Source organism: Eumetopias jubatus, unplaced genomic scaffold, assembly GCF_037043125.1.
Source record: "Eumetopias jubatus isolate StellerSeaLion01/CBP00866 unplaced genomic scaffold, mEumJub1_p1.0 scaffold_12, whole genome shotgun sequence".
NCBI lineage: Eukaryota > Metazoa > Chordata > Mammalia > Carnivora > Otariidae > Eumetopias > Eumetopias jubatus.
The window spans coordinates 49,180,701-49,202,549 of record NW_028274818.1 but is presented as its reverse complement, the minus strand read 5'-3'; the positions used below and the strand labels follow the sequence as shown (position 1 = coordinate 49,202,549).

The following is a 21,849-nucleotide window of genomic DNA, read 5'->3' as shown; positions in this document are numbered from 1 at the left end:
GAGTGAAAAAAAATTATTTCCAAAAATGAAACAAGATGAAACCAGAGAGGGAGACAAACCATAAGAGACTCTTAATCTTAGGAAACAAACTGAGGGTTTCTGGAGTGGTAGGGGGTGGGAGGGATGGGATGGCTGGGTGATGGACATTGGGGAGGGTATGTGCTATGGTGAGCGCTGTGAATTGTGTAAGACTGATGAATCACAGACCTGTACCTCTGAAACAAATAATACATTATATGTTAAAAAAAGAAGAAGAAGAAGAAGAAGAAGATAGTAGGAAGGGAAAAATGAAAGGGGGGAAATCAGAGTGGCAGACAAACCATGAGAGACTATGGACTCTGAGAAACAAACTGAGGGTTCTAGAGGGGAGGGGGGTGGGGGGATGGGTTAGCCTGGTGATGGGTATTAAAGAGGGCACGTTCTGCGTGGAGCACTGGGTGTTATACGCAAACAATGAATCATGGAACACTACATCAAAAACTAATGATGGAATGTATGGTGACTAACATAACATAATAAAATAAAATTATTAAAAAAAATTATTTCTGGGGCGCCTGGGTGGCTCAGTCGTTAAGCGTCTGCCTTCAGCTCAGGTCATGGTCCCAGGGTCCTGGGATCAAGCCCCGCATCGGGCTCCCTGCTCAGCGGGAAGCCTGCTTCTCTCTCTCCCACTCTCCCCGCTTGTGTTCCCCCTCTCACTGTGTCTCTCTCTGTCAAATAAATAAAATCTTAAAAAAAAATTTTTTCCATCATTCAACAAATAATATGTTAGACAAATATTAATTCATTATTTGTTGTAATTAAAATATTTTCTCATATGTAAGCTGACTCTACATACTTTCTCTGATAAAGCAAGAGGATCCCCAAAAGTCCCTGCTCTGATTTAGTAACCAAGAAATGGGTGAGAAACTGAGTACATTAGCCTAGAAGGAGGGGAAGGAGAGCAAGAGAGCAAGAGAGAACATGTTCCCCACTGAAGGCTGCCTATGATAAGGGCTCAGAGATAAAGGAGGGCCTGTGTATTCAGCATATCATCAGTGGGTTTTATGTGCAGTGTGATTGGAGCCTCGGGTACAAAAAGAAGTTGCTGAAGACTGTGTCTGCGTCCCCCCACAATTTGTATGTTGAAATCGAATCCCCAATGTGATGGTATTAGGAGATAGAGCCTTTGAGGTGATAAGGTCATTGGATAGAGCTCTCTTGAAAGGGATTAGTACTCTTCTAAGAGGAGCCCCAGCAAGCTCCCTCGCCCCTTCTGCCAAGTGAGGACACAGTGCATGCAGACACAAGGACACAGGTTACCTATGAACCAGAAAGCAGACCTCACCAGACACACTGAATCTGCCAGCAACTTGATCTTAGACTTCCCAGCCTCCAAAACTGTGAGGAGTAATTTTCCATTGTTAATAATCCAGCCAGTCTGTGGAATATGTCATAGCAGCTCGAGCAGACTAAGACAGCAATGGTAAGAGCTGAGACTGAAGAGACTGTCCTAGCTGCCTTAGCCAGCCACGTGGAGCCGACTGTCTCCCTAGCTCTCCCCAGTACCTACGTTGTTTGCAAACACGATGGTGAACATTGTTATGTCTGCCTCCCCAACATCCTATCCTCTGATGAGCTTCCCTGCACCCTCTCAGTTTATATAGCACATATAGGACTGACCCCCCCCCCACCTTCTAAGAATCGACATAAAATTCATACCTGGACAGTAAGAATCTCACAGCTCCCTGACCACAGTGATTAATTCAGCAGTTAGCATATGCCCAGGGACATGTCCAAGAAGCATCCTCTCTGAACTTACACTTGGACTACTGAGAAAGAAGTATGTTTCCCCTTGAGTTGACTGAAATAATAGAATATCCACCTGGAGCTCCAGGCAGCCATCTGTCCACAATTCATTCATTCAGTAGCAGTTATTGAATAACAATTATGTGCTTCATGCTGTTGTAGGCAGTAGGGATACAGAAATAAGACATAATTCTGTTTCTTAGATTTTCACCACCAACTGGAAAGGCAAATAAAGTAAATGAATCACTTTAATAAAATGTGATAATTGTTACAAAAATTAATGTATCATCTGGGAAGGACAGCTAACTCAGGCAAGGCTTCCTGAGGTAGAAATGCTCACTGAACCTTGTTGGATAATTAGCACTAACCAGGGTGAATTGGGGCATGGGGATGATTCCAGAGGAGGAATCAGTAAGTACAAAGGTATAGAGGGGATGTTCAGTTGGGCAGGCTTTGGTGACCTACCATATTCAATAAGACTAGAGGCTAATGCCCATTCAGGGGAATGGGAGAAATGAGTCCATATGGTCAAGCTGGGAATGAATCACAAAGATCTGGAATTTTTGCTAAATACTATGAAGAGCATTTTAAAAAATCACACAAGGCACCATGTAGAGAATGGTTTGGGGAGTGCCAGACTGAAGGCAGGGTGAGCCTTAAAATGCAGTTGCCAACATCTTCCTTGTTAAAGTCAATGCAAGCCAAACTAAAGCTCTGGAGGAAAGGCAAATGTGAGCAGGGGGTGGGAATCAGATCCAAGACAGAACAAAGAAGCAGAATAAATGAGATTTAGAGGATAATTGAATTTACACAGTTCTGGCCTTGTCATGTCCCTGATCAAGACTGAACTGTCTTTTACTGGAAGCAGCAGGTTTTGTGTGGAAAGGAAAATTCAGGTGGCCATGGTAAGTTGAGCTGCCTGCAGGACAATGTACCAGAGTTGTCTCAGGCAGTGAATGAGTCAGGAGTTCCTGAGAGAAGTCTGCAGGAACTCACATTTGTGGTGGGTGGGATTTATTTGTTTATACGTTGCTTCTTTCCTGAAGATTTATATGTGCTTTGATTTCAGTGTTATCAGCACACAACCCATCATTAAAATCATGGATGCAGATAAAATTGTCAAGGAAAAGCACAAACTTCAAAATAAATTTAAAAAATAGCTTAAGGTAAAAGCAGAGAAAGACAAGTCCATGTGGACTGTGAAGGCATAAGTTAGAACAGCATCAAGAAAGTTAAGGAAGGAGGAATTTAAGAAACAGGCAGGTGAACATAGGGGAAGAAAAGGAAAAATAAAATAAGATAAAAACAGAGAGGAAGGGACGCCTGGGTGGCTCAGTCATTGGGCGTCTGCCTTCAGCTCAGGTCATGATCCCAGAGTCCTGGGATCAAGCCCCGCATCGGGCTCCCTGCTCCACGGGGAGACTGCTTCTCCCTCTCCCACTCCCCCTGCTTGAGTTCCATCTCTCACTGTGTCTCTGTCACATAAATAAATAAAATCTTAAAAAAAAAAAACAAAAAACAGAGAGGGAGGTAAACCATAAGAGATTCTTAACTATAGAGAACAAACTGAGGGTTGCTGGAGGGGAGGTGGGTGAAGGGATGGGTTAAATGGGTGATGGGCATTGAGGGCACGTGTTGTGATGAGCACTGGGTGTTATATGTAAGTGATGAATCACTAAATTCTACTCCTGAAACCAATACTACACTATATGTTAACTATCTTGAATTAAATAAAATCTTGGAAGAAAAAAAAAAAAGAAAGTCAAGGAAGGAGAGTGTGTCAAGAAAGAGGAAGAAGTAAAGAGAAAAAATATAGTAAGAGATCAAGTTATATAAGAACTTGAAAGTATCCCCTGGATTCCATAGGGTTGGTGGAATGATCTGAAAAGGGATAGGACAGTAAGGAGAAACTATGAGGGGTTTTCATTGGCTGACTGGTTGGTTGGTTGGTTGGTTGGTATAAAATGGGAGACACTATGGTGGAAAGCCAATTAGAGAAAAGATGGGTTAATAAAGGGAATGACTGATGGATGTGGTCCCCCCAGGAGGCCAATGGGTATGGAGTTCATAGCCCAAGAGAAGGGATTACTCCGGGGTCAGGAAGTACATTTATGCCATTGAGAAGGGAAAGGGCAGTGAGGGATGTATGAATGCCCGTGTGGATAATTTTGTGACCTAGGCTAAGCAAGGCTGATGGGCAAAAAATTATGCATGCTAATTATATTAAAGGAATTGATTTTATCCAACATTCTATTAAAACATCTCAACGAAACTCCCACAATTTTCAAAGCCAAAAATGACTGAGCTGATGGTGATAAGTTTCTGGACGCTGAGGATGCACTGCTCAGTCACCAAGATGGGTATTTTTATTTTTTTCTTTCTCCTTTTTTTTTTTATGGTATTTTCTATTCTATCTGAAACCACAGCCTGGCTTATTTTTTACTCGGTTTAATTTCTTTCAAGCTGTAGCCTGTGAGTCACACCTATTTCAAGCAATTTTCATTTTCCATAGTGTCAGACTTTTGTGTCTTTCCCCTCAAAAATCAGCAGCAGTTGGAAAAGTACTTGTTCCAATCAATAACCATTTGAAAATAGAAACTCAGATATTTAAGATAAGTCTGTATGCAATTGCTACCTTTAAGACTTCTTTCTTGGAAGCAACCTTTCCTTCTATCAGTATGATATTGTCCTTCAAGTTTCTGTTACAGAAAATCATGATCTGATGAAGCCTGGTTGGTGACACATGAGGTAGGTTTCATAAAGAAAGCCTCCCCCGTCCCCCGCCCCCCGCCAAACTGCCCCCTTCCCAAATTGGATGTGGCACAAATTCAAGGCTGTGTGAAAATCTGTTCAGCAAGGAAAAAACTCACACTAGGTGAGGAATCAATTACTGAAGAGGCCATCCTCCCCAACCCATTCATTTTACAGCAATAAACCGAAGCCCAGAGTGCCGTCTGGTTCATTGGGATCAAGGCCAGGACCTGATTCCAGGTCTCCTAACTCTCCATCCACTGTTCGTTTGTCCTGTCATAACATCTGTTTCTCCTGCTGGGCAGCAAACCGCACGGGGCCAGAAACCTCTTCCATATTGTTCACTTAGATATCCCCAGCATAGAGGCGACAAGCAAAAATATGTTAGTCAGTTAACCACACTCAGAGCAGACCGTTACTGGTCATTCATGAGGTTTCATGCAGAGCTAAACATCAGAGTAAAAGGTCTCAACAGAAAGAAAGAGAAATCACCAACCCATAAACACATGGTTTGTGAACTCAGAAAACACCAGAGACTCTGGACAATGCTTCCAGGGTGGAAGGTGATACATGAGGTAGGTTTCATAAAGAAAGCAGCCCCCCCCAAGCCGCAGGGGCCCTAGAGCCACCGCTTGCTAAAGGATCCACATCAGGGTTTCATTTGTCATTGGGTTGGCAGGCACCACACCCCAAGCCAGAGCCCGAGAACGCAGAAGTTCCCACGTTGCCTCCAAGTCAGCTTTCACCAATCTGAATCCTCCTTAAAATATTTAACAGGCTCTCTCCTCTCCCCATGACCCTGTAACTGCAGAGGCTCCTTTCCTCGTCCCATAATCAAACCTGCCTAAAATTTTTATGGAAGTTGAAATCCCATGTTCTTTTCACACATTAGCAACGCATGCCATCCCACGGGGGACAGCCCCTGCCGCAGCACGCAGGCACTTTAAGGGGTTGGAAAGGGACATTAGCCGCAGCTGAAGTTTGCTTTGTAAAACAAGACCCTGGGAGGTTCTTCGTTTGGCTGCAGACCTTGTGCCAGTTTGATGCCTTTCTACTCTGGTTGAGACCAAATGCTTCTCAAATGAATCTGTTAGAAGAGTCTCTGGTGGGAACTGGATTCCCTCTTAGCATTCTTCAGTTTGAGTTTGGTTTGGTTAATGGTGAAAATAAGTACTTACATCTCTTGCCCCTAAATCAGGAGTTGCTGTTGCTGCTATAGCCCATCCTGACAGCCTGCTGTTTCTCACAGCTGGTAGACCCTGGAAACTGGGATGCCACGTCAGCCGCCCAGAACCTTTCTGCTTGAGCAGCAGTTTCCCAACGGAACGATTCTCTGTGTGGACTCTGAGGCTGGAAACATGATCTGACCGCCATATTGAGAAGGTCTTAGTAAAAGAGGCCACTACCTGAGATGAGAGAAAGAATCCACGCATACCCTTTCCTGGTCTAAATATCGGGTCGACTTTCTAAACAATCATGACAGCAAGTTAACAACTGAGCAAAAAAGGCAGAATTCGAAATTGAAAGAGTAAAATTTAGAGACGTTGATTCAGTATTACAGATTTTAGTTCATTAAGAAATCACGAGCTTGAGGGACGCCTGGGTGGCTCAGATGATTAAGTGTCTGCCTTCAGCTCAGGTCATGATCTCAGGGTCCTGGGATTGAGCCCCGTGTCGGGCTTTCTGCTCAGGGGGGGAGTCTGCGTGTCCCTCTCCCTCTCTCAAATAAATAAATAAAATCTTTTTTTAAAAATAAATAAATAATTGAAAATCATGAGGTTGGAGTGAAATGAATTTCCTTTCAAAAAAGTGAATTTCATTTTGGGGCGCCTGGGTGGCTCAGTGAAGCAACTGCCTTCGGCTCAGGTCATGATCCCAGGGTCCTGGGATCGAGCCCCACATTGGGCTCCCTGCTCAGCGGGAAGCCTGCTTCTCCCTTTCCCACTCCCTCCCTCTCCCACTCCCCCCTGCTTCTCCCTCTCCCACTCCCCCCTGCTTGTGTTCCCTCTCTCACTATGTCTTTCTCTGTCAAATAAATAAATAAAATATTTTTTAAAAAGTGAATTTCATTTCAAAAAAATAAGAAAGTGAATGCTCATGAATAGGGAAATTGTTGAATAGATTATGTGACATTTATGTCATAGAATATTAGGATATCTAGTAACAAATAGTAAATTAGAGTTGTAGCAGTTCACTTGGAGGGGTTTCTATGGCATATTAACCAAGCAAAAAAAAGTATGTAATATTATCCCATTTGGGGTTGTTATGAAATCTTTTGAGTAAAAAGGAATATATTATTATATGTTATTATATATGCATATATGTAATTATATGAGTATTTATGTATCTACATAGACAAAAGAATATAAAAGATACATCCTGGGCAGTTAAAATACTTCCTTTGTTTGAGAGAGAGAAAGTGCAAGGGCAGTGGGTAAGGGCACAAGTAACTTTTTTAAAGGCTTCACAATAAGCAGCATTTACTACATCACTCCTGTAAAATTATATGTATGTGAATGACGTGTGTGCTTAAAGAGAAGTAGATGTTAAGTTCACAAAAGTGTTAATTAGATGTCTTCAGGTGTTAGAATGCCATCTGACTTTGATTTTATTCTCTATCATTTTATATATGCTTCAATTTTTTAAAGATTTTATTTGAGAGAGAGAGAACAAGCAGGGGGAGCGGCAGGCAGAGGGAGAAGCAGACTCCCCCCTGAGCAGGGAGCCTGATGCGGGACTTGATCCCAGGACCCGGGGATCATGACCTGAGCCAAAGGCAGATGCCTAACCAACTGAGCCACCCAGGCACATAATACTTCGATTTTTTTCAAGGAAAAACTTTTATTTATATCATCAGAAGAAACAATAAAGCTATTTTTATTGTGTAAAAATTATGACAAGTGGTATCTTGCCTGAACTATTATGGGGCTGAACTATTCAGCCCCTCTGCTGAATCTTAAATAGATTTGGGTTGTTTTTTTTTTTCTCTGTGTGTCTCCAAAACACTCAAGAATTCTAAAGATGTTCTCATGCTTCTCTGGAGCAGACAAGCCATGCCAAAGAGAAGTGTAAAATACTTTTTAGCCCAGACCTCACACAGCTCTCCTCTCCCTGAGGGTGATGTCAGAGGTGGGTCCTTCTTCCCCCTTCCATGATGTGGGCGCAGAGGGAAGTTTCCACAGTGCACACACGCACAGCGATGTTACTGAATTCTGTAATCCACACCGTCCCAGGTGATGCCGTAGTGGTGGCCAGAAATCATTTAGGAATATGTCAATTATTGAGAAAAAGAAAGAAGCTGGAGTTGACCAACCAATCCCTACATTTCAGTAACAAACCAGAGATTGGGAAATGAGCGCTTATTGATCAGTGACCAAGTAACCAATACATTTTACATAATTAAAACACGGAAAAGGTCACTAGGTAGTCACTGGCCCCATTTTCTGAATTAAAATGAAGCGAGATATATGAATATACTTAGACATTAAATTATCTTTATTGTGTAAACAACAACACAGAGTTTTTCTTAACTGGGGCAATCACAGAAAATTCAGGATGTCCCCACTCCATAAGGACTGTGTAGCAAGTAGATATGTGTATGAATCAGAAGGCATATCTTGTTGGTGTTTATTCATTACTCTGGAATTGGGGAAGCTCCTGATTTTAAACTTAAATGAGGAAAATGACTGATTTAGGTAAAATCTCTGAATTATAGAACTGTCTTAAAAACAACTTTTTAAAAAGAAATGTTCTTTCACTTTCAACTACAAAAATAACCCAGAGTAGAGTCAAATTTTTTTAATCCCAAAGGATTTTTATTTCCACCCATCAGTTTGGATAGAAATGGAGATTCAGAGAGTTTTAAATAACTTGTCCAAGGTCATACAAGTAGAACTTAGGGCTCTGGTTCTCAGAGATTATCCCACAACATTGTGCTGTAAATATTAAGGATAGATCCTGCCTAATGTGACTTGTCATAACTAGAGAAGACACTCCTAATTACCATATTCTTGCTTTGTATGCAAAGAGCACCTCCTTAGATTTACACGAAGAATAGTTAAATATGAACTGCATTTGCCACCTTGTCTTATGATTAGTGTACTGTCTTTTATCTTGATAATAATCATTCAACTATAAGAAACGAAGGATACATAGAGAGATCCATAAAAAGGAGAATGTAGGGCACCTGGGTGGCTCAGATGTTTTAAGCATCGCCTTCGGCTCAGGTCATGATCCCAGGATCCTGGGATCGAGTCCCGCATCGGGCTCCCTGCTCCTTGGGAGCCTGCTTCTCCCTCTGCTTCTCTCTCTCTCTCTCTCTCTCTCCATCTCTCATGAATAAATAAAATCTTAAAAAAAAAAGGAGAATGTAAATAAGTGCCCAATGTGGAATGTCAGTAGTAAACGTGAGAAGAGATCAGGAGAAGGAGAGAAGCATAAGGTAATTTCGAGAGGGATGAGAAAAGAAATCAATGCTAAAAGAGATATGAAAGAATATTCAAATTATGAGATTTCTTTTTTTTTAAGATTTTATTTATTTATTTCACACAGAGAGAGAGACAGCTAGAGAGGGAACACAAGCTGGGGGAGCAGGAGAGGGAGAAGCAGGCTCTTGGTTGAGCAGGGAGCCCAATGCAGGGCTCAATCCCAGGACCCTGGGATCATGACCTGAGCTGAAGGCAGACGCCTAACGACTGAGCCACCCAGGCGCCCCTCAAATTATGAGCTTTCTTACTTAAGAATACTTCTACTCTTCAGGCTAGTATTGATGATACTGGGACTTAAGTGACACAGGACTCGTGACCCTGATCTGACGACAATCTTGCAGTCTTGTTTTCCCTGACTTAAAAAAAGACACATTTGGAAAATGTGCAAAAAGCATACATCCATATATTCATAATCCTGCATTTTCCTTGGCTCAGATATCTTGGGTAAATTGGAGAAGTTATAGACCTGTATGTAACTAAACAATGGAATAAAAGGTGGAAAAATGCAATGATGGTTAGGTCCCAAATACATACCTTTTGGGTCTCGTAGGCACGTTCTTTCAAATATCAGCAGCAGATTGGAGGTATTGGCTTTCACTTTGCTAAAACCAAAATTCATGGCAGGAAACAAGTACAAATGTTTCTACTTGAAAGAACTGTAAGCTCCATCCCTTGAACTAAACTACTTATATACAGCAGCCCCAAAATCTTATGTTTTCCCACCACAAGACTGTCAAGTGATGGGAAAACATCTTGAACTCCCCAGGAGAGATTATGCAAGAAGATTTTGAGCAGAGGCAGTATATCGCAACAGTTACATGCCTGGGCTCCGAAGCCACACCACCAGGCTGGGGTCCTGACTTTGCCACTCTCTAGATCCATTGATGTCAGGTAAATTACTGCATCTCCCTTCCCTGGACCTCAGTTTCTGTATCTGTAAAATGGGGTTAATAGTAACAACTTCAGGGGTTGTTGAGAAAAGTACAGTTGATCCTTGGAGAACACGGGGGTTGGGGCGCCCAGTCCCCAGCCCCCTGCGCAGTCAAAACTCCTGCATAACTTTTGACTCCCCGAAAACTTAACTACTGACTGACCAGAAGCCTTAGCGACAAAAGTCAATTAACACGTTTTGTGTTATATGTATTATGATACGTATTCTTACAATAAAGTCAGCTAGAAAAAGATGTTATTAAGAATCATAAGGCAAAAAATCATAAGGCAAATGCATTTACAGCCCTGTACTGTATTTATCCAAAAAATCCATGTATAAGTGAACTCATGCAGTTCAAACCCAGGTTGTTCAAGAGTCAACTGCAACTGAGTCATTACAGGTAAAGCACTTAGAAAAGTGCTACAGTCTATGGTTTATAACTGCAGCCTAATAATATTAGTTATTACTATTATTATTATTCCATGCGCTCTCTCCACATGCCATTCCCCCTGTATCTCCACATATTCACCAACGAAGAAGATCCTCCCCTCCTTACAAATCAGAAAATGGGAGCTCAGAGAGACTGAGTAATGCACTCCACGTCCCACAGTTAGCCCTGGTCGAACCAGACTTTGGATCCAGCACATGGTATTAATCACAGGTTTCACAGCCTCCCAAGTCAGCAGTTCAAAAATACACAACATAGACCCATTCCTTTGTTTGTTCATTCACTCCTTCATTCACTAAGAGCTTACAGTGTGCCAGGCACTGGACGTGGTGTTGGGGATCTAGACATGAACTAGGCAGATCAGAAGGGAACAGCCTTCAGGGGCGCCTGGCTGCTTCAGTCAGTAGAGCATGTGACCCTTGATCTCAGGGTCATGAGTTTGAGCCCCATGATAAAGATTACTTAAAAATAAAATCTTAAAAAAAAAAAGAAGGGAACTGCCTTCATAAAGCTTGTATGCTTGTGAGGGAGACAGATAAGCAAACAAAAATAAACCCATCATGGGCACCTGGGTGGCTCAGTTGGTTGAGCAACTGCCTTCGGCTCAGGTCATGATCCTGGAGTCCCGGGATCGAGTCCCGCATCGGGCTCCCTGCTTGGCGGGGAGTCTGCTTCTCCCTCTGATCTCCCCCCTCTCATGCTCTCTCTCTATCTCATTCTATCTTTCAAATAAATAAAATCATTAAAATAAATAAATAAAATCTTTAAAATAAATAAATAAATAAACCCATCATGTCCTATCAGACGATGGTAAGTGCTATAAAGAAAATAAGAACAAGTCAGAGGATGGAGTGTCGGGATCGAGGTGGGAGGCTTATTTTAGGTAGAAGAATCAGGGAATACTTCCCTGAGAAGGTGAGATAAAACCAATGAGGGGTGTTCTATGGCAAGATCCGGGGAAAAATGTGGAAGGTAGAGTGAACTCGAAGTGCAAATATCTTGAGACAGGAACAAGGTTGGCCTAGCGGAGGAGTGAGAAGTTTGGATTCTGGAGGGAGCTGGTTTGGAGAGAGAAGGTGTAAAAGAGCCTCTTGAATAATAGGGAAGCAAATTAATGGGGGAAATAAGACAGTGTTGCCAGGCACCGCTGAGAATCCACTCGAGCTCTGAGTTCATAAAATTAAGACCAGCAAGCCTGCTTCGTATTTTTAATCCAGCCACATTTGGAGATTTGGTGCTTGGATGCAGACCTGAGCAGGTGAGTAGAGTGTTACCAGATCTGGGGGTTTGGCAGGTAAAGGCAGTAGAGGGGAGAGAGGCAAGGGCATTGAGCCTGTTCCATGGACTCAGGTGAGTGTCTGAGGGCAAGGCCTGAGGGCCATGATGGACGGTGACAAGGTCTAGGGATGATGGCCTGGTGGACGGAGTGAGACCCAACAATGGCCGGAGTGGGGTTCCAGAGGGAGCAAGCTGGAAGTGAGAAGGTAGTAGCTGGAGAGGGGTGCCAGAAATCCACCAGTACTAGTACAAGTCCTACTAATGAGCAACACAGAGCGTTACTGTAAGACTATTTGGCTGAGAAGTCATTGTTGATCACCCATACCAGGGGTCGCAAACCTGGCCACATACTAGAATGACCTGGGGAGCTCCTAAAATATACACGGGCCTCCGATTCTCTAATTCCAGCTCAATTGGTTCAGAGGTGGGGGTGGCAGTGCCCGAGGTTTTTTAAAAGTTTCCCAAATAATTCTGAAGTGCAGCCAGGGCTGGAGTTGATTGGTCTAAGCAGGCCAACCAGCGGGCCTGAGGAGAGGAGTGGTAAAGAGTATGGACGTGAGCCAGCAGGGCTCCGGGTTGCACTGGAGGAGTGACCTCGAGTTGGTGACTGGCCCAGCATGGGAGGTTTATGGAGATTGGACGGCCTGTCCTTCAGAGCCAGTGGGGAAGGGGCAGCGAGGAGCAGTGGTCCAGGAGTGACCATGAGGAGCAAAGCAGACACCGGCCGCTCCATCAGGCCCTGGGACTCTTGAGGGGAAGCTCCATGTCCTCAGGAGTGAGTTGGGTATCAGTCAGAGCAGAACAGTGAGAGGGACATTCAGAGAAGAGGCTGAGGACCTAGTGGGAGGGGGTGGGAGATAAAGTCAAATAAGGATATGTACTGAGCTGTGTGGGGAAGGAGACCCAGGAGCGCTGGATTGAGGGAATCACAAAGGTAATCACAAGGCATGATGGGATTAGTAGCAAGGCCTTTTAGCGGAAGATGGGTAACTGACTTCAATTAAAACCTCCCTTTTGTATTATATTTAGACTCTTGGGCGGTATATTAGTTTCCTAAGGCTGCTGTAACAAATTATCACAAACTTGGTGGCTTAAAATAGTAGGAATTTATTTCCTCATAGGTCTGAAGGCCAAAGTCTAAAATCAGGGTGTCAGCAGGGCCATGCTCCCTCTGAAGACTCTAGCGGAGAATACTTCCTTCCCTTTTCATAGGTTCTGGTGGCTCCCATCAATCCCTGGCATCCTTTGGCTCATGGCTGCATCACTCCATTTTCTGTGCCTGTCTTCACATGGCCATCCCCCTCTGTGTCCAAATCTCTCTCTACCTATAAGGGTAACTGTCATGGGGTTAAGGGCCATCCGAATTCAGTGTGACCTCCTCTTGATTACAATTACAAAGACCCTATCTCCAAATAAGGTCACAGTCATGGGGTACTGAGGGCTAGGATTTCAACATACCTTTTTGGGGGGGGGAACACCACTGAACCCACAACCATTCATGGGGCAATTCATGGAGGGGATGTGACAGCCAGGGCACTGTTCTTACCCCAAGAATACAGGCTCCTGGGGCTGCTCTTAAATCCACGGAGAGGGCACCGGGGTGGCTCAGTCGGTTAAGCAGCCGATTCTTGATTTTGGCTCAGGTAGTGATCTCAGGGTCCTGGGATGGAGCCAAGGCAGGCTCTGTGCTCAGCAGGGAGTCTGCTTCAGGATTCTCTCTCCCTCTGCCCCTACCTCCACTTGCTCATGCTCTCTCTCTCTCTCTCAAATAAATAAATAAATCTCTAATTCCCCTGAGAGCCTGTCACCACAGAAGAGGGCAACTACAGGCCTGCTTTAGAGACCTCAGTTCCAGGGCAGCGAAAGCTGGAGGTCTCACCAGGACCTCAACCCTGCCTGAGTGAGAAAACAAAGCTGATTCAGTGGAAAACCCATCCTTATAGTGGGTAAGCAATTCAAACAAACTTTGTGTTCATGGCAGGTCAGCAGTACCCTGAACAAATGAATAGCACATATTTGATGAGAAGCTAAAATTGACAAGATAATGAAAGCCTAAAAGATTTCTTACGATCTCAGGCACCTGCGTGGCTCAGTCATTAAGCGTCTGCCTTCGGCTCGGGTCATGATCCCAGGGTCCTGGGATCGTGTCCCGCATTGGGCTCCCTGCTCCTTGGGAGCCTGCTTCTCCCTCTGCTTCTCTCTCTCTCTCTCTCTCTCTCCCTCTGTCTCTCATGAATAAATAAATAAAATCTTTAAAAAAAAAAAAGATTTCCTACGATCTCACCACTAGGATCAGGCGGTGAAATTAGAGATAAAGACAATGAAAATAACCTCTCTTGTGCTACAGAACCCAAATTTAGTAAGATGGGTGATGTACTTTATCAATCAATTATCAAGGATTAAGTGCCTATTACTGCAACATTGACACGAGAAAAATAAAACACATGGCACCATCCTGCAAAGGAACCTATCCAGCAGTTGAGGATGTGAAAACACTAGAGCCACAGATGAAAGACAAGATCTAGTTAACTGTTGGGCGCCTGGGTGGCTCAGTTGGTTAAGCGACTGCCTTCTGCTCAGGTCATGATCCTGGAGTCCCTGGATTGAGCCCCGCATCGGGCTCCCTGCTCGGCAGGGAGTCTGCTTCTCCCTCTGACCCTCCCCCCCCATGTGCTTTCTCTCTCTCTCATTCTCTCTCTCGCTCAAATAAATAAATAAAATGTTAAAAAAAAAAAAAAGATCTAGTTAACTGTTAAATTCATGGTGTAGACAGACTCAGTAATACAGAAATCCCCAAATAGGAGAGATTAATGATCCCAGGATTACTCAAATCGGGCTTCCTGGAGTTTGATAAGTATTTCCTTAGAATCTGTTTTGGGGACCCCAGGCACTAGGCTGGACCCAAAGCCTTCAACCTTAACTCTGTGAGACAATTAGCATCCCGGTTTTCCAGGGGAAGAAACCAATGTCCACACACATAAAGTGACTTGCCCAAGGTCAGACAGCTTGCAGGTTTCCAAGTTAGGGACCAAGCCCAAGTTTTTTAGCCTCAAGTCCATGGCTTTTTGTACAATGCATTGAAGGGTGAGTAGGGTTTGGATCGGCAAGGGAAAAACAAGGAGTGTTTTATGTGTGGGAAATAGGATTAATATTTTATTATCACATTTAGCTAATTGGCTCCCGAGAGCCAGCCTGTATCCCCAGATGTGGAGCTGCTGTCTTAAACTCTTAAAATATCTGGGTCAGTGAGAAGAGGATCACAAGGTCTCCTTATGGTTATTTTTAACTTTAAAATAACCTTTAAAGAAAAGGAGAGGATAAAAATGAAAATATATATATATATATATGTGTATATATATATATATACATATATATATCAGAAATTTTACAAGCTGAAGTGAAAAGGGAATTGTTCAATGGGAATAGCTAGGTGATTGACCCTGACTTGCAAGCTGCAGGGAAGGGTCCCCGGTGGGTCACAGTGGTTCCCGGCTTCATCAGAACCGAGAAAGGTGGCCTGGAATCCACATCAGAAAGTAAGCCTGAGACAGGAGCAGAAACCAAAGGCAGGAGACATGCAGGTGCTGGTACCACTTCCCCAGACCTGCCTTCAAAAAAGACATTGCCCTTGATTCTTTCCTCAGAAAGTAATGGAGAAAGAGAGTCAGGTGGGCCTCGTCCAGCTTCTACCACTGGTGTTTTGCATGTTTCAGAACAAAAGGAAAGGAAGAGGAATCTTTTAAGCAATTGCCCTGGGTAATGTGAGAATGACACCATTTGACATGGGAATGATGCTCTTATGAAGAAAAAGTATTCTGAGTATTGCTTTCTGTCTTTTGAGACAAATGAGCCATAATACAAACCCCCTGCACAGCTTTCCCATCAGGAAAGATACCAGGAATGAAGACGCAGTAAGTGCCAGAACATATGTCTCCCAGGACCTCAAAGGGAGAAGTTCCTGCAAAGCATCCCACTGTGTCACGTGTCCAAAGCAGCACGTAAGAACAGCAAGATGGGCACTTTGCTCCACTGGGTCCCATGTAGGGGGAAATTGTCCTCAGATAAAGGTCCTGAGACGAAGGAACTTCTCCCTGGTTGCATCTGTAAACCAAGGCCCTGATCATAGCAAATGTTCACTAAATGCTGAACGTCGTTGAAGGCTAAGACTAACATATACGATGCAAAAAGACAACTATGCAAATCCATGTCTCTCTAAGGGCTGAATTGAGTGCTACGGGAGTTCCTAAGCGAGCAAGATCAATATGAGCTGCTTTCCCGGAGGAAATGAGCCTTCAGCGGGGCCTTGAATGGATATAACTTGCACAGAAAAGGAATGAGAGGGGCTTGGTGCAGAGAAATTCATTTCTTTAGGCTCTGTGTATGTACACCACAGACACATAGTGAGCAAAGCACATCTTGGTCCCCGCACTCACGGAGCTCATTATCTAGCAGTCCATCTCCTTAGAATAGAGGGTACTGATGGGTCGTGACAAAGGCTGACATTTATTTAGGGCCTATGATGTGCCAGGCACTATGCTAAGTGCTTCACAAATATAACCTCATCTGACCTCACTGCAACTCAAGGATAAGGGGGTTACTATTACCACCATTTTATGGACTCGAAGCTGAACTCACACAGCTAATGAGTGCTGAGGCCAACATTCAAATCGAGGGCTGTCTTGGCTTCTGGGCCATTTTCCTTCCATTCTACCCCATGGGAAATGAGGTCAGGGGAGATGGTACGGTGGGTGGAGTGCTTGGAAACCAGGCAAAGCAGTTCATATTTGCTATGGTGGAAATAAGAAGTTATTTGTTATCAATTCTCTCTTCCTGCTGTTCCTGGATCTCCTCTGCCAAAGTCGGATTCCTTAGGGTACACAGGAGATTCAGAGGACCCTCCAGGCAAGACACAGTCTCTCCCTCCAGATCTCCATCGGCTTTCCGGCATAGTGAACTGCAGTGGTCGTCTTGAAAGGAAATTTCAGAGTCATTATTTTTCTCTCTCCCTTAAATTCTAAACCTATAGATGCCATTAAGAAACCAGTCCCGGGCGCCTGGGTGGCTCAGTTGGTTAAGCGACTGCCTTCGGCTCAGGTCATGATCCTGGAGTCCCGGGATCGAGTCCCACATCGGGCTCCCTGCTCGGCAGGGAGTCTGCTTCTCCCTCTGACCCTCTTCCCTCTCGTGCTCTCTATCTCTCATTCTCTCTCTCTCAAATAAATAAATAAAATCTTAAAAAAAAAAAAAAAAGAAACCAGTCCCCATGGTTTTTCTCATCCAGCCCTGTACTCACCTTTTTTAGTTTTCCTAAGATCCGTAAGAACCCTCAAAGTCGCCCCAAAACTGGAACACCCAAGGGTTTTTGTTTGGTTTTAATTTTGTTTAAGATTTCTTTTGGGGGGGGGCGGGGAATGCCTGGGTGGCTCAGTTGGTTAAGCGTCTGCCTTCAGCTCGGGTCATGATATCAAGGTCCTGGGATCGAGCTCCACATTGGGCTCCCTGCTCAGCGGAGAGCCTGCTTCTCCTTCTCCCTCTGCTGCTCCCCCTGCTTGTGCTCTCTGTCTCTCTCTCTCTCCATCTCTCTTTCTGTCAAATAAATAGGTGAAATCTTTAAAAACATTTTTTTTTCATTTTTTTAAGCAATCTCTACACCCAACATGGGGCTCAAACTTATAATCCCAAGATCAAGAGTCGCATGCCCTACTGACTGAGCCAGCCAGGAGCACCCCAGTCTTTAGATGGCATCTTACCACCCAAAACAGCCAAAGTGGAAAGAGAGATGCTTAAAGTTCTCCTTACCTTTATTTCTCCACCTTCACAGGGAGGAAAAGAGGGTGAAAGAAGAAAGATCTGCATTCTCTCCACCTCCCTTGAGGACAAGGGATTGTCCCTGCCCTCAGTGCTCTCCTTCATTTCTGAGTTGGGAAACACTGCTTCCTAATGAGGCCAGGATCAGGAAGCACAGGGTGAAGGTCAACCCACCTGAAGGAAATAGATTTAGAAATGCAACAATAAAAGTGGAAATTCTCACACTCATACGGGTATGTTTATCAACTACAAAACACTTCCACAGACATCCCTTCAGTTGAATTTTTCACAATAATTAGGCAGGTTTTAATGTTGATATTACCTTTTTTTTTTCTTTTTGAAGATTAGGAAACTGAGGTACAAAAAAAAAAGAAGTGACTCCCTAGGGTCAGAGAGGTAATACTTGCAGCCAGGCCCACTGAGCTCTAATTCTGTGCTCTGTCCTCTCCGGCATATCCACTCAGGAACCTTGAACTGGCCAAGGACACCAGTTGGGAAGAGGGAAGCTTCATGGCCACTCTCTACGGTGCCATCCTCCAAGATCAGGGAGATTTACCCAAATTGGGTTTTTTTTAAGATTTTATTTTTTTATTTGAGAAAGCACACAAGAGGGGGTTGGCGGAGGGGCAGAGGGAGAGGGAGAAGCAGACTCCCCGCTGAGCAGGGAGTCTTAGGCGGGGCTCGATCCCAGGACTCTGGGATCATGACCTGAGTTGAAGGCAGACGCTTAACCAACTGAGCTACCCTGGCGCCCCCCCAAATTGTTTTAATTTCATTTTATAATCTCCTATGAAACTATTCTCCAGAAATACACATATTTCTCTTATAATATTTGATTTTGGTCCTAGCAATCTTTGAGAGTAGTAAGTTCCATATGTGTGCTATTCCTATGTAAAAACCTGCTATTTTTACTTTGCCCTGAAACTATTTCTTTAAAATGATAAAGTTGTCCCTACCTCTGGGATTTAATAGATTCATATTTTTATTCTATGATTTTCATTATTTTATAAATTTCAATCATATTCTCCTCTCAGACTGTGTCTTTCCAGAATGAAGAGCCATAATTCTTTTATCAGCCCTCACAAAAGAACCCTCTCTACCCTCTGGATCAATTTAGGCATCCTTCCCTAGACCTTGTCAGGTTCTGTATGTCTTTGAGGTACATCAGATCATCGGGTGCCCGTCACTTTGTCCATTACTCTGTATAAAAGAGCACAATGACTTCAGCTAAAATAAAGTGTAGAAATATTTGAGAGACACTTTTAAAAATCAAACCATTCCTTTGCTCCATGTCAGCCCAACATATGCTGAAAAAAGACACGTTCTGCTTCAACTCTGAATTGAATTTCAACACGCTGGTACTAGACAACCTCATAATCTATCATGAAAATGACAATTTACAAAGTGCTTTCACATACAGGATCTCAGTTGGCCATCACATGAACCATGCAAGGTAGAAAAAAACGCATTATGATCTTCATTTTTCACATGAGAAAATTGGAAAGATGAGTCTAGCCCAAGGTCAAACAGCTGGAAGTACAGCCTGAGTTGCTGATCATCCATTGAGAGAATCGTGCTTTATCCACTGTGCAATACAATACAGCCTTCCTGATGACCTCTTGTGATTTCTGTTAAAGCACCAAACTAGCCCTCTCCAGGGCCCTTTCGGTGGTCCACAGCGCAGTCACAAAACACTCTCTAGCCCTATTGAGAGGAAGGATGTTTACGGTTGGTCTAGACCCTTGTCCCTTCTCTCTCCGTGCTGTCTCTACAATCTTATCACAGGCACTGATGGTACCCTCCATGCACATGACACCCAAATTTGTTATCTCTAGGCCACACCTCTCTTCCGAGCACTGGACAAGTACACAAAACTACAGTTAACATCTGGATGTCTCAGTATGTACAAAGACTCATCCTCTGACCCCATCATATCCCCTGCCACTGCCAAGACCCAATTCTCTTCTGATGCTCCTCCTCTCAAATACCTCCCCGGGAAGCTAGGAATCATCTTGACATTTCGTTCCCTCTCCCCAACGCTGCTCGTATCCAATCTAACACCAAGTCCTTCCACTTTTGCCTCCTGCAGTGCTCTCTATCCTGTCCATTTCTCTTTCCGCATCATCAGCCTTATCAGCCTGCCGGCAGCCTCATCTCACGACACCTGTTTCCATTGCTCCCACTCCAGCCCCACTGCCCTTCTTTTAGCCTGTCTCCCTCACATGCTTTCATTTGCCAAAGGGCCCTAGAACATTCCTCCCTTTCTTCCCTGCCTCCTTAAATTCCTAGAATTAAATGTTCCAGAAGCCTCCATCTTCAGACAGAGTTTGAAGGGTCTTTCCTCAGGGAAACCTCTCTTGACCTCCCTGAGTTACGTTCCCCCATTATATTTTGCAGGGCACTAATTTGACATGGTTTTGTGATTTTAATTAATGTCCATCTCCCCTACTAGATTTGTAAGCTTCTGCTCACCGTCATATATTTCCTGTGCTGCTCTGAGCTTGGCACACAGAGGCACAGCCTTACATCAAGGTGAATAAATGAATAAGCCCACTAACAAGGAAGTGGTTGCATATGATACACATCCTCATTATGGAACAGAAATAAGCAGCTGTTAAAAAATGAGACATCTATATTTACTAATATGGAATGGTGTTCATGACATATTATTGATTAAAAGCTGTACATTACACAATAGTATGCGTACTATGATCAGTTATTTTTAAAACCTATGTATGTCTTTAAAAAACAAAACAAAACAAAACTCTAGAGGTGCCTGAGTGGTGCAGTTGATTAAGCAACCAACTCTTGTTTTCGGCTCGGGTCATGATCTCAGGGTCATGAGACTGAGCCCCATGTCAGGCTCCATGCTCAGCACAGAGACTGCTTGGGATTCTCTCTCCTTCTCCCTCTGCCCTGCCCCACCTAGTGCGTGCACTCTCTCTCTCTCTCTCAAATATATAAACAAATCTGAAAACAAAAACCCTCTGTGTATGCATACATATGTGTGTGTTTAAAGGGCCTGCAAGACCAGCACCAAACTGCCTCCACACTTTCCGCAGAGAATGGGAATAAGATAGGTTAGAGAAAAATAGGCTAACAATTTCTACTCACAAACTGCTTGCTGCTTTGACTTTTTTCAATGGCCACGTGGTATTGTTGTAATGATTTTAACAAAATCCATTTTTAAAAATAATGAGGCGATTCACTGAAGTTTAGGAAATGCTTTCTAAATACAGCAAAAAATAAAAACAACTATCACTTTGTATGGGGTTCCTCAACAATAGCAAGTTCCAGAAGCCAGCACACTTGCAGCTCAGAGCTTCAGTGGAGCATAGGCTGTGACAGAGAGGCCAAAGGAAGAGAATAATGAGGCAGGCCAGCATTTGTTTGCTTCATCTGGGTCTTCCCTTCACGTGACTTCTATAAACAATAAATATTTTGAAAAATCACTGCTCTTGGATTCACTCGAACAATCTGAGAAAGAAGATAAGTGAAAGAACAGCGTACATTTTTCTGAGTTTTGTTGTTGTTGAATACAAGTAGTTATGCGAGGACACCTTTATTTCTCTTCGCCTGCTAAGTAACAAATGTTTTGTGGTCTTCACCATAGCTCCAAGGGACAAGACAGCTTCCTGAAGCCACAGACTGTAGAAGGAGCAGGGCCAGATACGCTGGTGATGTGGAGACAAGATGACTCCACAGCTACCAGCACGAAACGTCCCTCGGGCTGCTGAGAGAAGTGTGTGCAGGTGGACAGGCCCACGGTCAGGAAAAAGGAAGAGGGAGGTGTGTGGGGGTGATTTCTCCAGCAGCCAGCCTGCAAGGAAGAGCTGGGAAGTCTGTGAACGTGGAATAAATGGCTGTCACTTGGAGCTGCACTGATTCTTTTTTCAGACTAATGGCTCAGATGGTGGAACAACCAAACAGTGACTAAAATATGAGTCAAATGTTTCCAAATCATGCCAATGAAGCAGGGACATGGCAAACAGAGAGCGGGTCATTAGGGGTTCTGATCAGTACTCGTTAAACCCGGAGAAATTCACTCTCCTTAATGACTGCCTCTTTCAATCTAAGTCATTTTGACATTAGTGAGCTGAGGACAATAAATCTTTATGGCTAGTACACCTACTGATCAGCTCTGAACAGAGGGAAAGGGGGCTCCCAGCTGGGCTTGTGCACCTTTCCCAATCTCTCCTGGGATCTGCCCAGCTTGTCTTGTTATCCCACAGGGTGTCAGGAAATTCTTAAATTAGCCTCAGTTGGTGTCTTGATATTTTTGAAAACCAACTTTCATTTAAATACACAATAGCTCATTTTAAGAAGTAATTTGGGGGGGTGGGGGGAGCAGGTAAGGA

The 21,849-nt window shown here is 43.8% G+C and overlaps 1 protein-coding gene across 10 annotated transcripts in view; it reads right to left on the bottom strand.

The window, feature by feature from the left end:
• Positions 1-12,770: 12,770 nt before the first annotated feature.
• Positions 12,771-21,849, bottom strand: part of LOC114200083 (protein Cryzl2-like) — a 38,415-nt gene continuing 29,336 nt past the window's right edge. For 5 of the 10 annotated variants that reach the window (XM_028092065.2, XM_028092066.2, XM_028092072.2 and 2 more), the window contains one exon: positions 12,771-16,650. In XM_028092065.2, coding sequence (XP_027947866.1) covers positions 16,570-16,650 — 81 coding nt within the window. In that variant the 3' untranslated portion in view covers positions 12,771-16,569. Of the gene's footprint in view, positions 16,651-16,976; positions 17,270-17,482; positions 17,666-21,849 lie in introns of all 10 variants that reach the window. The other 5 variants (XR_015766475.1, XR_015766477.1, XR_015766476.1 and 2 more) reach the window with 4 other exon arrangements.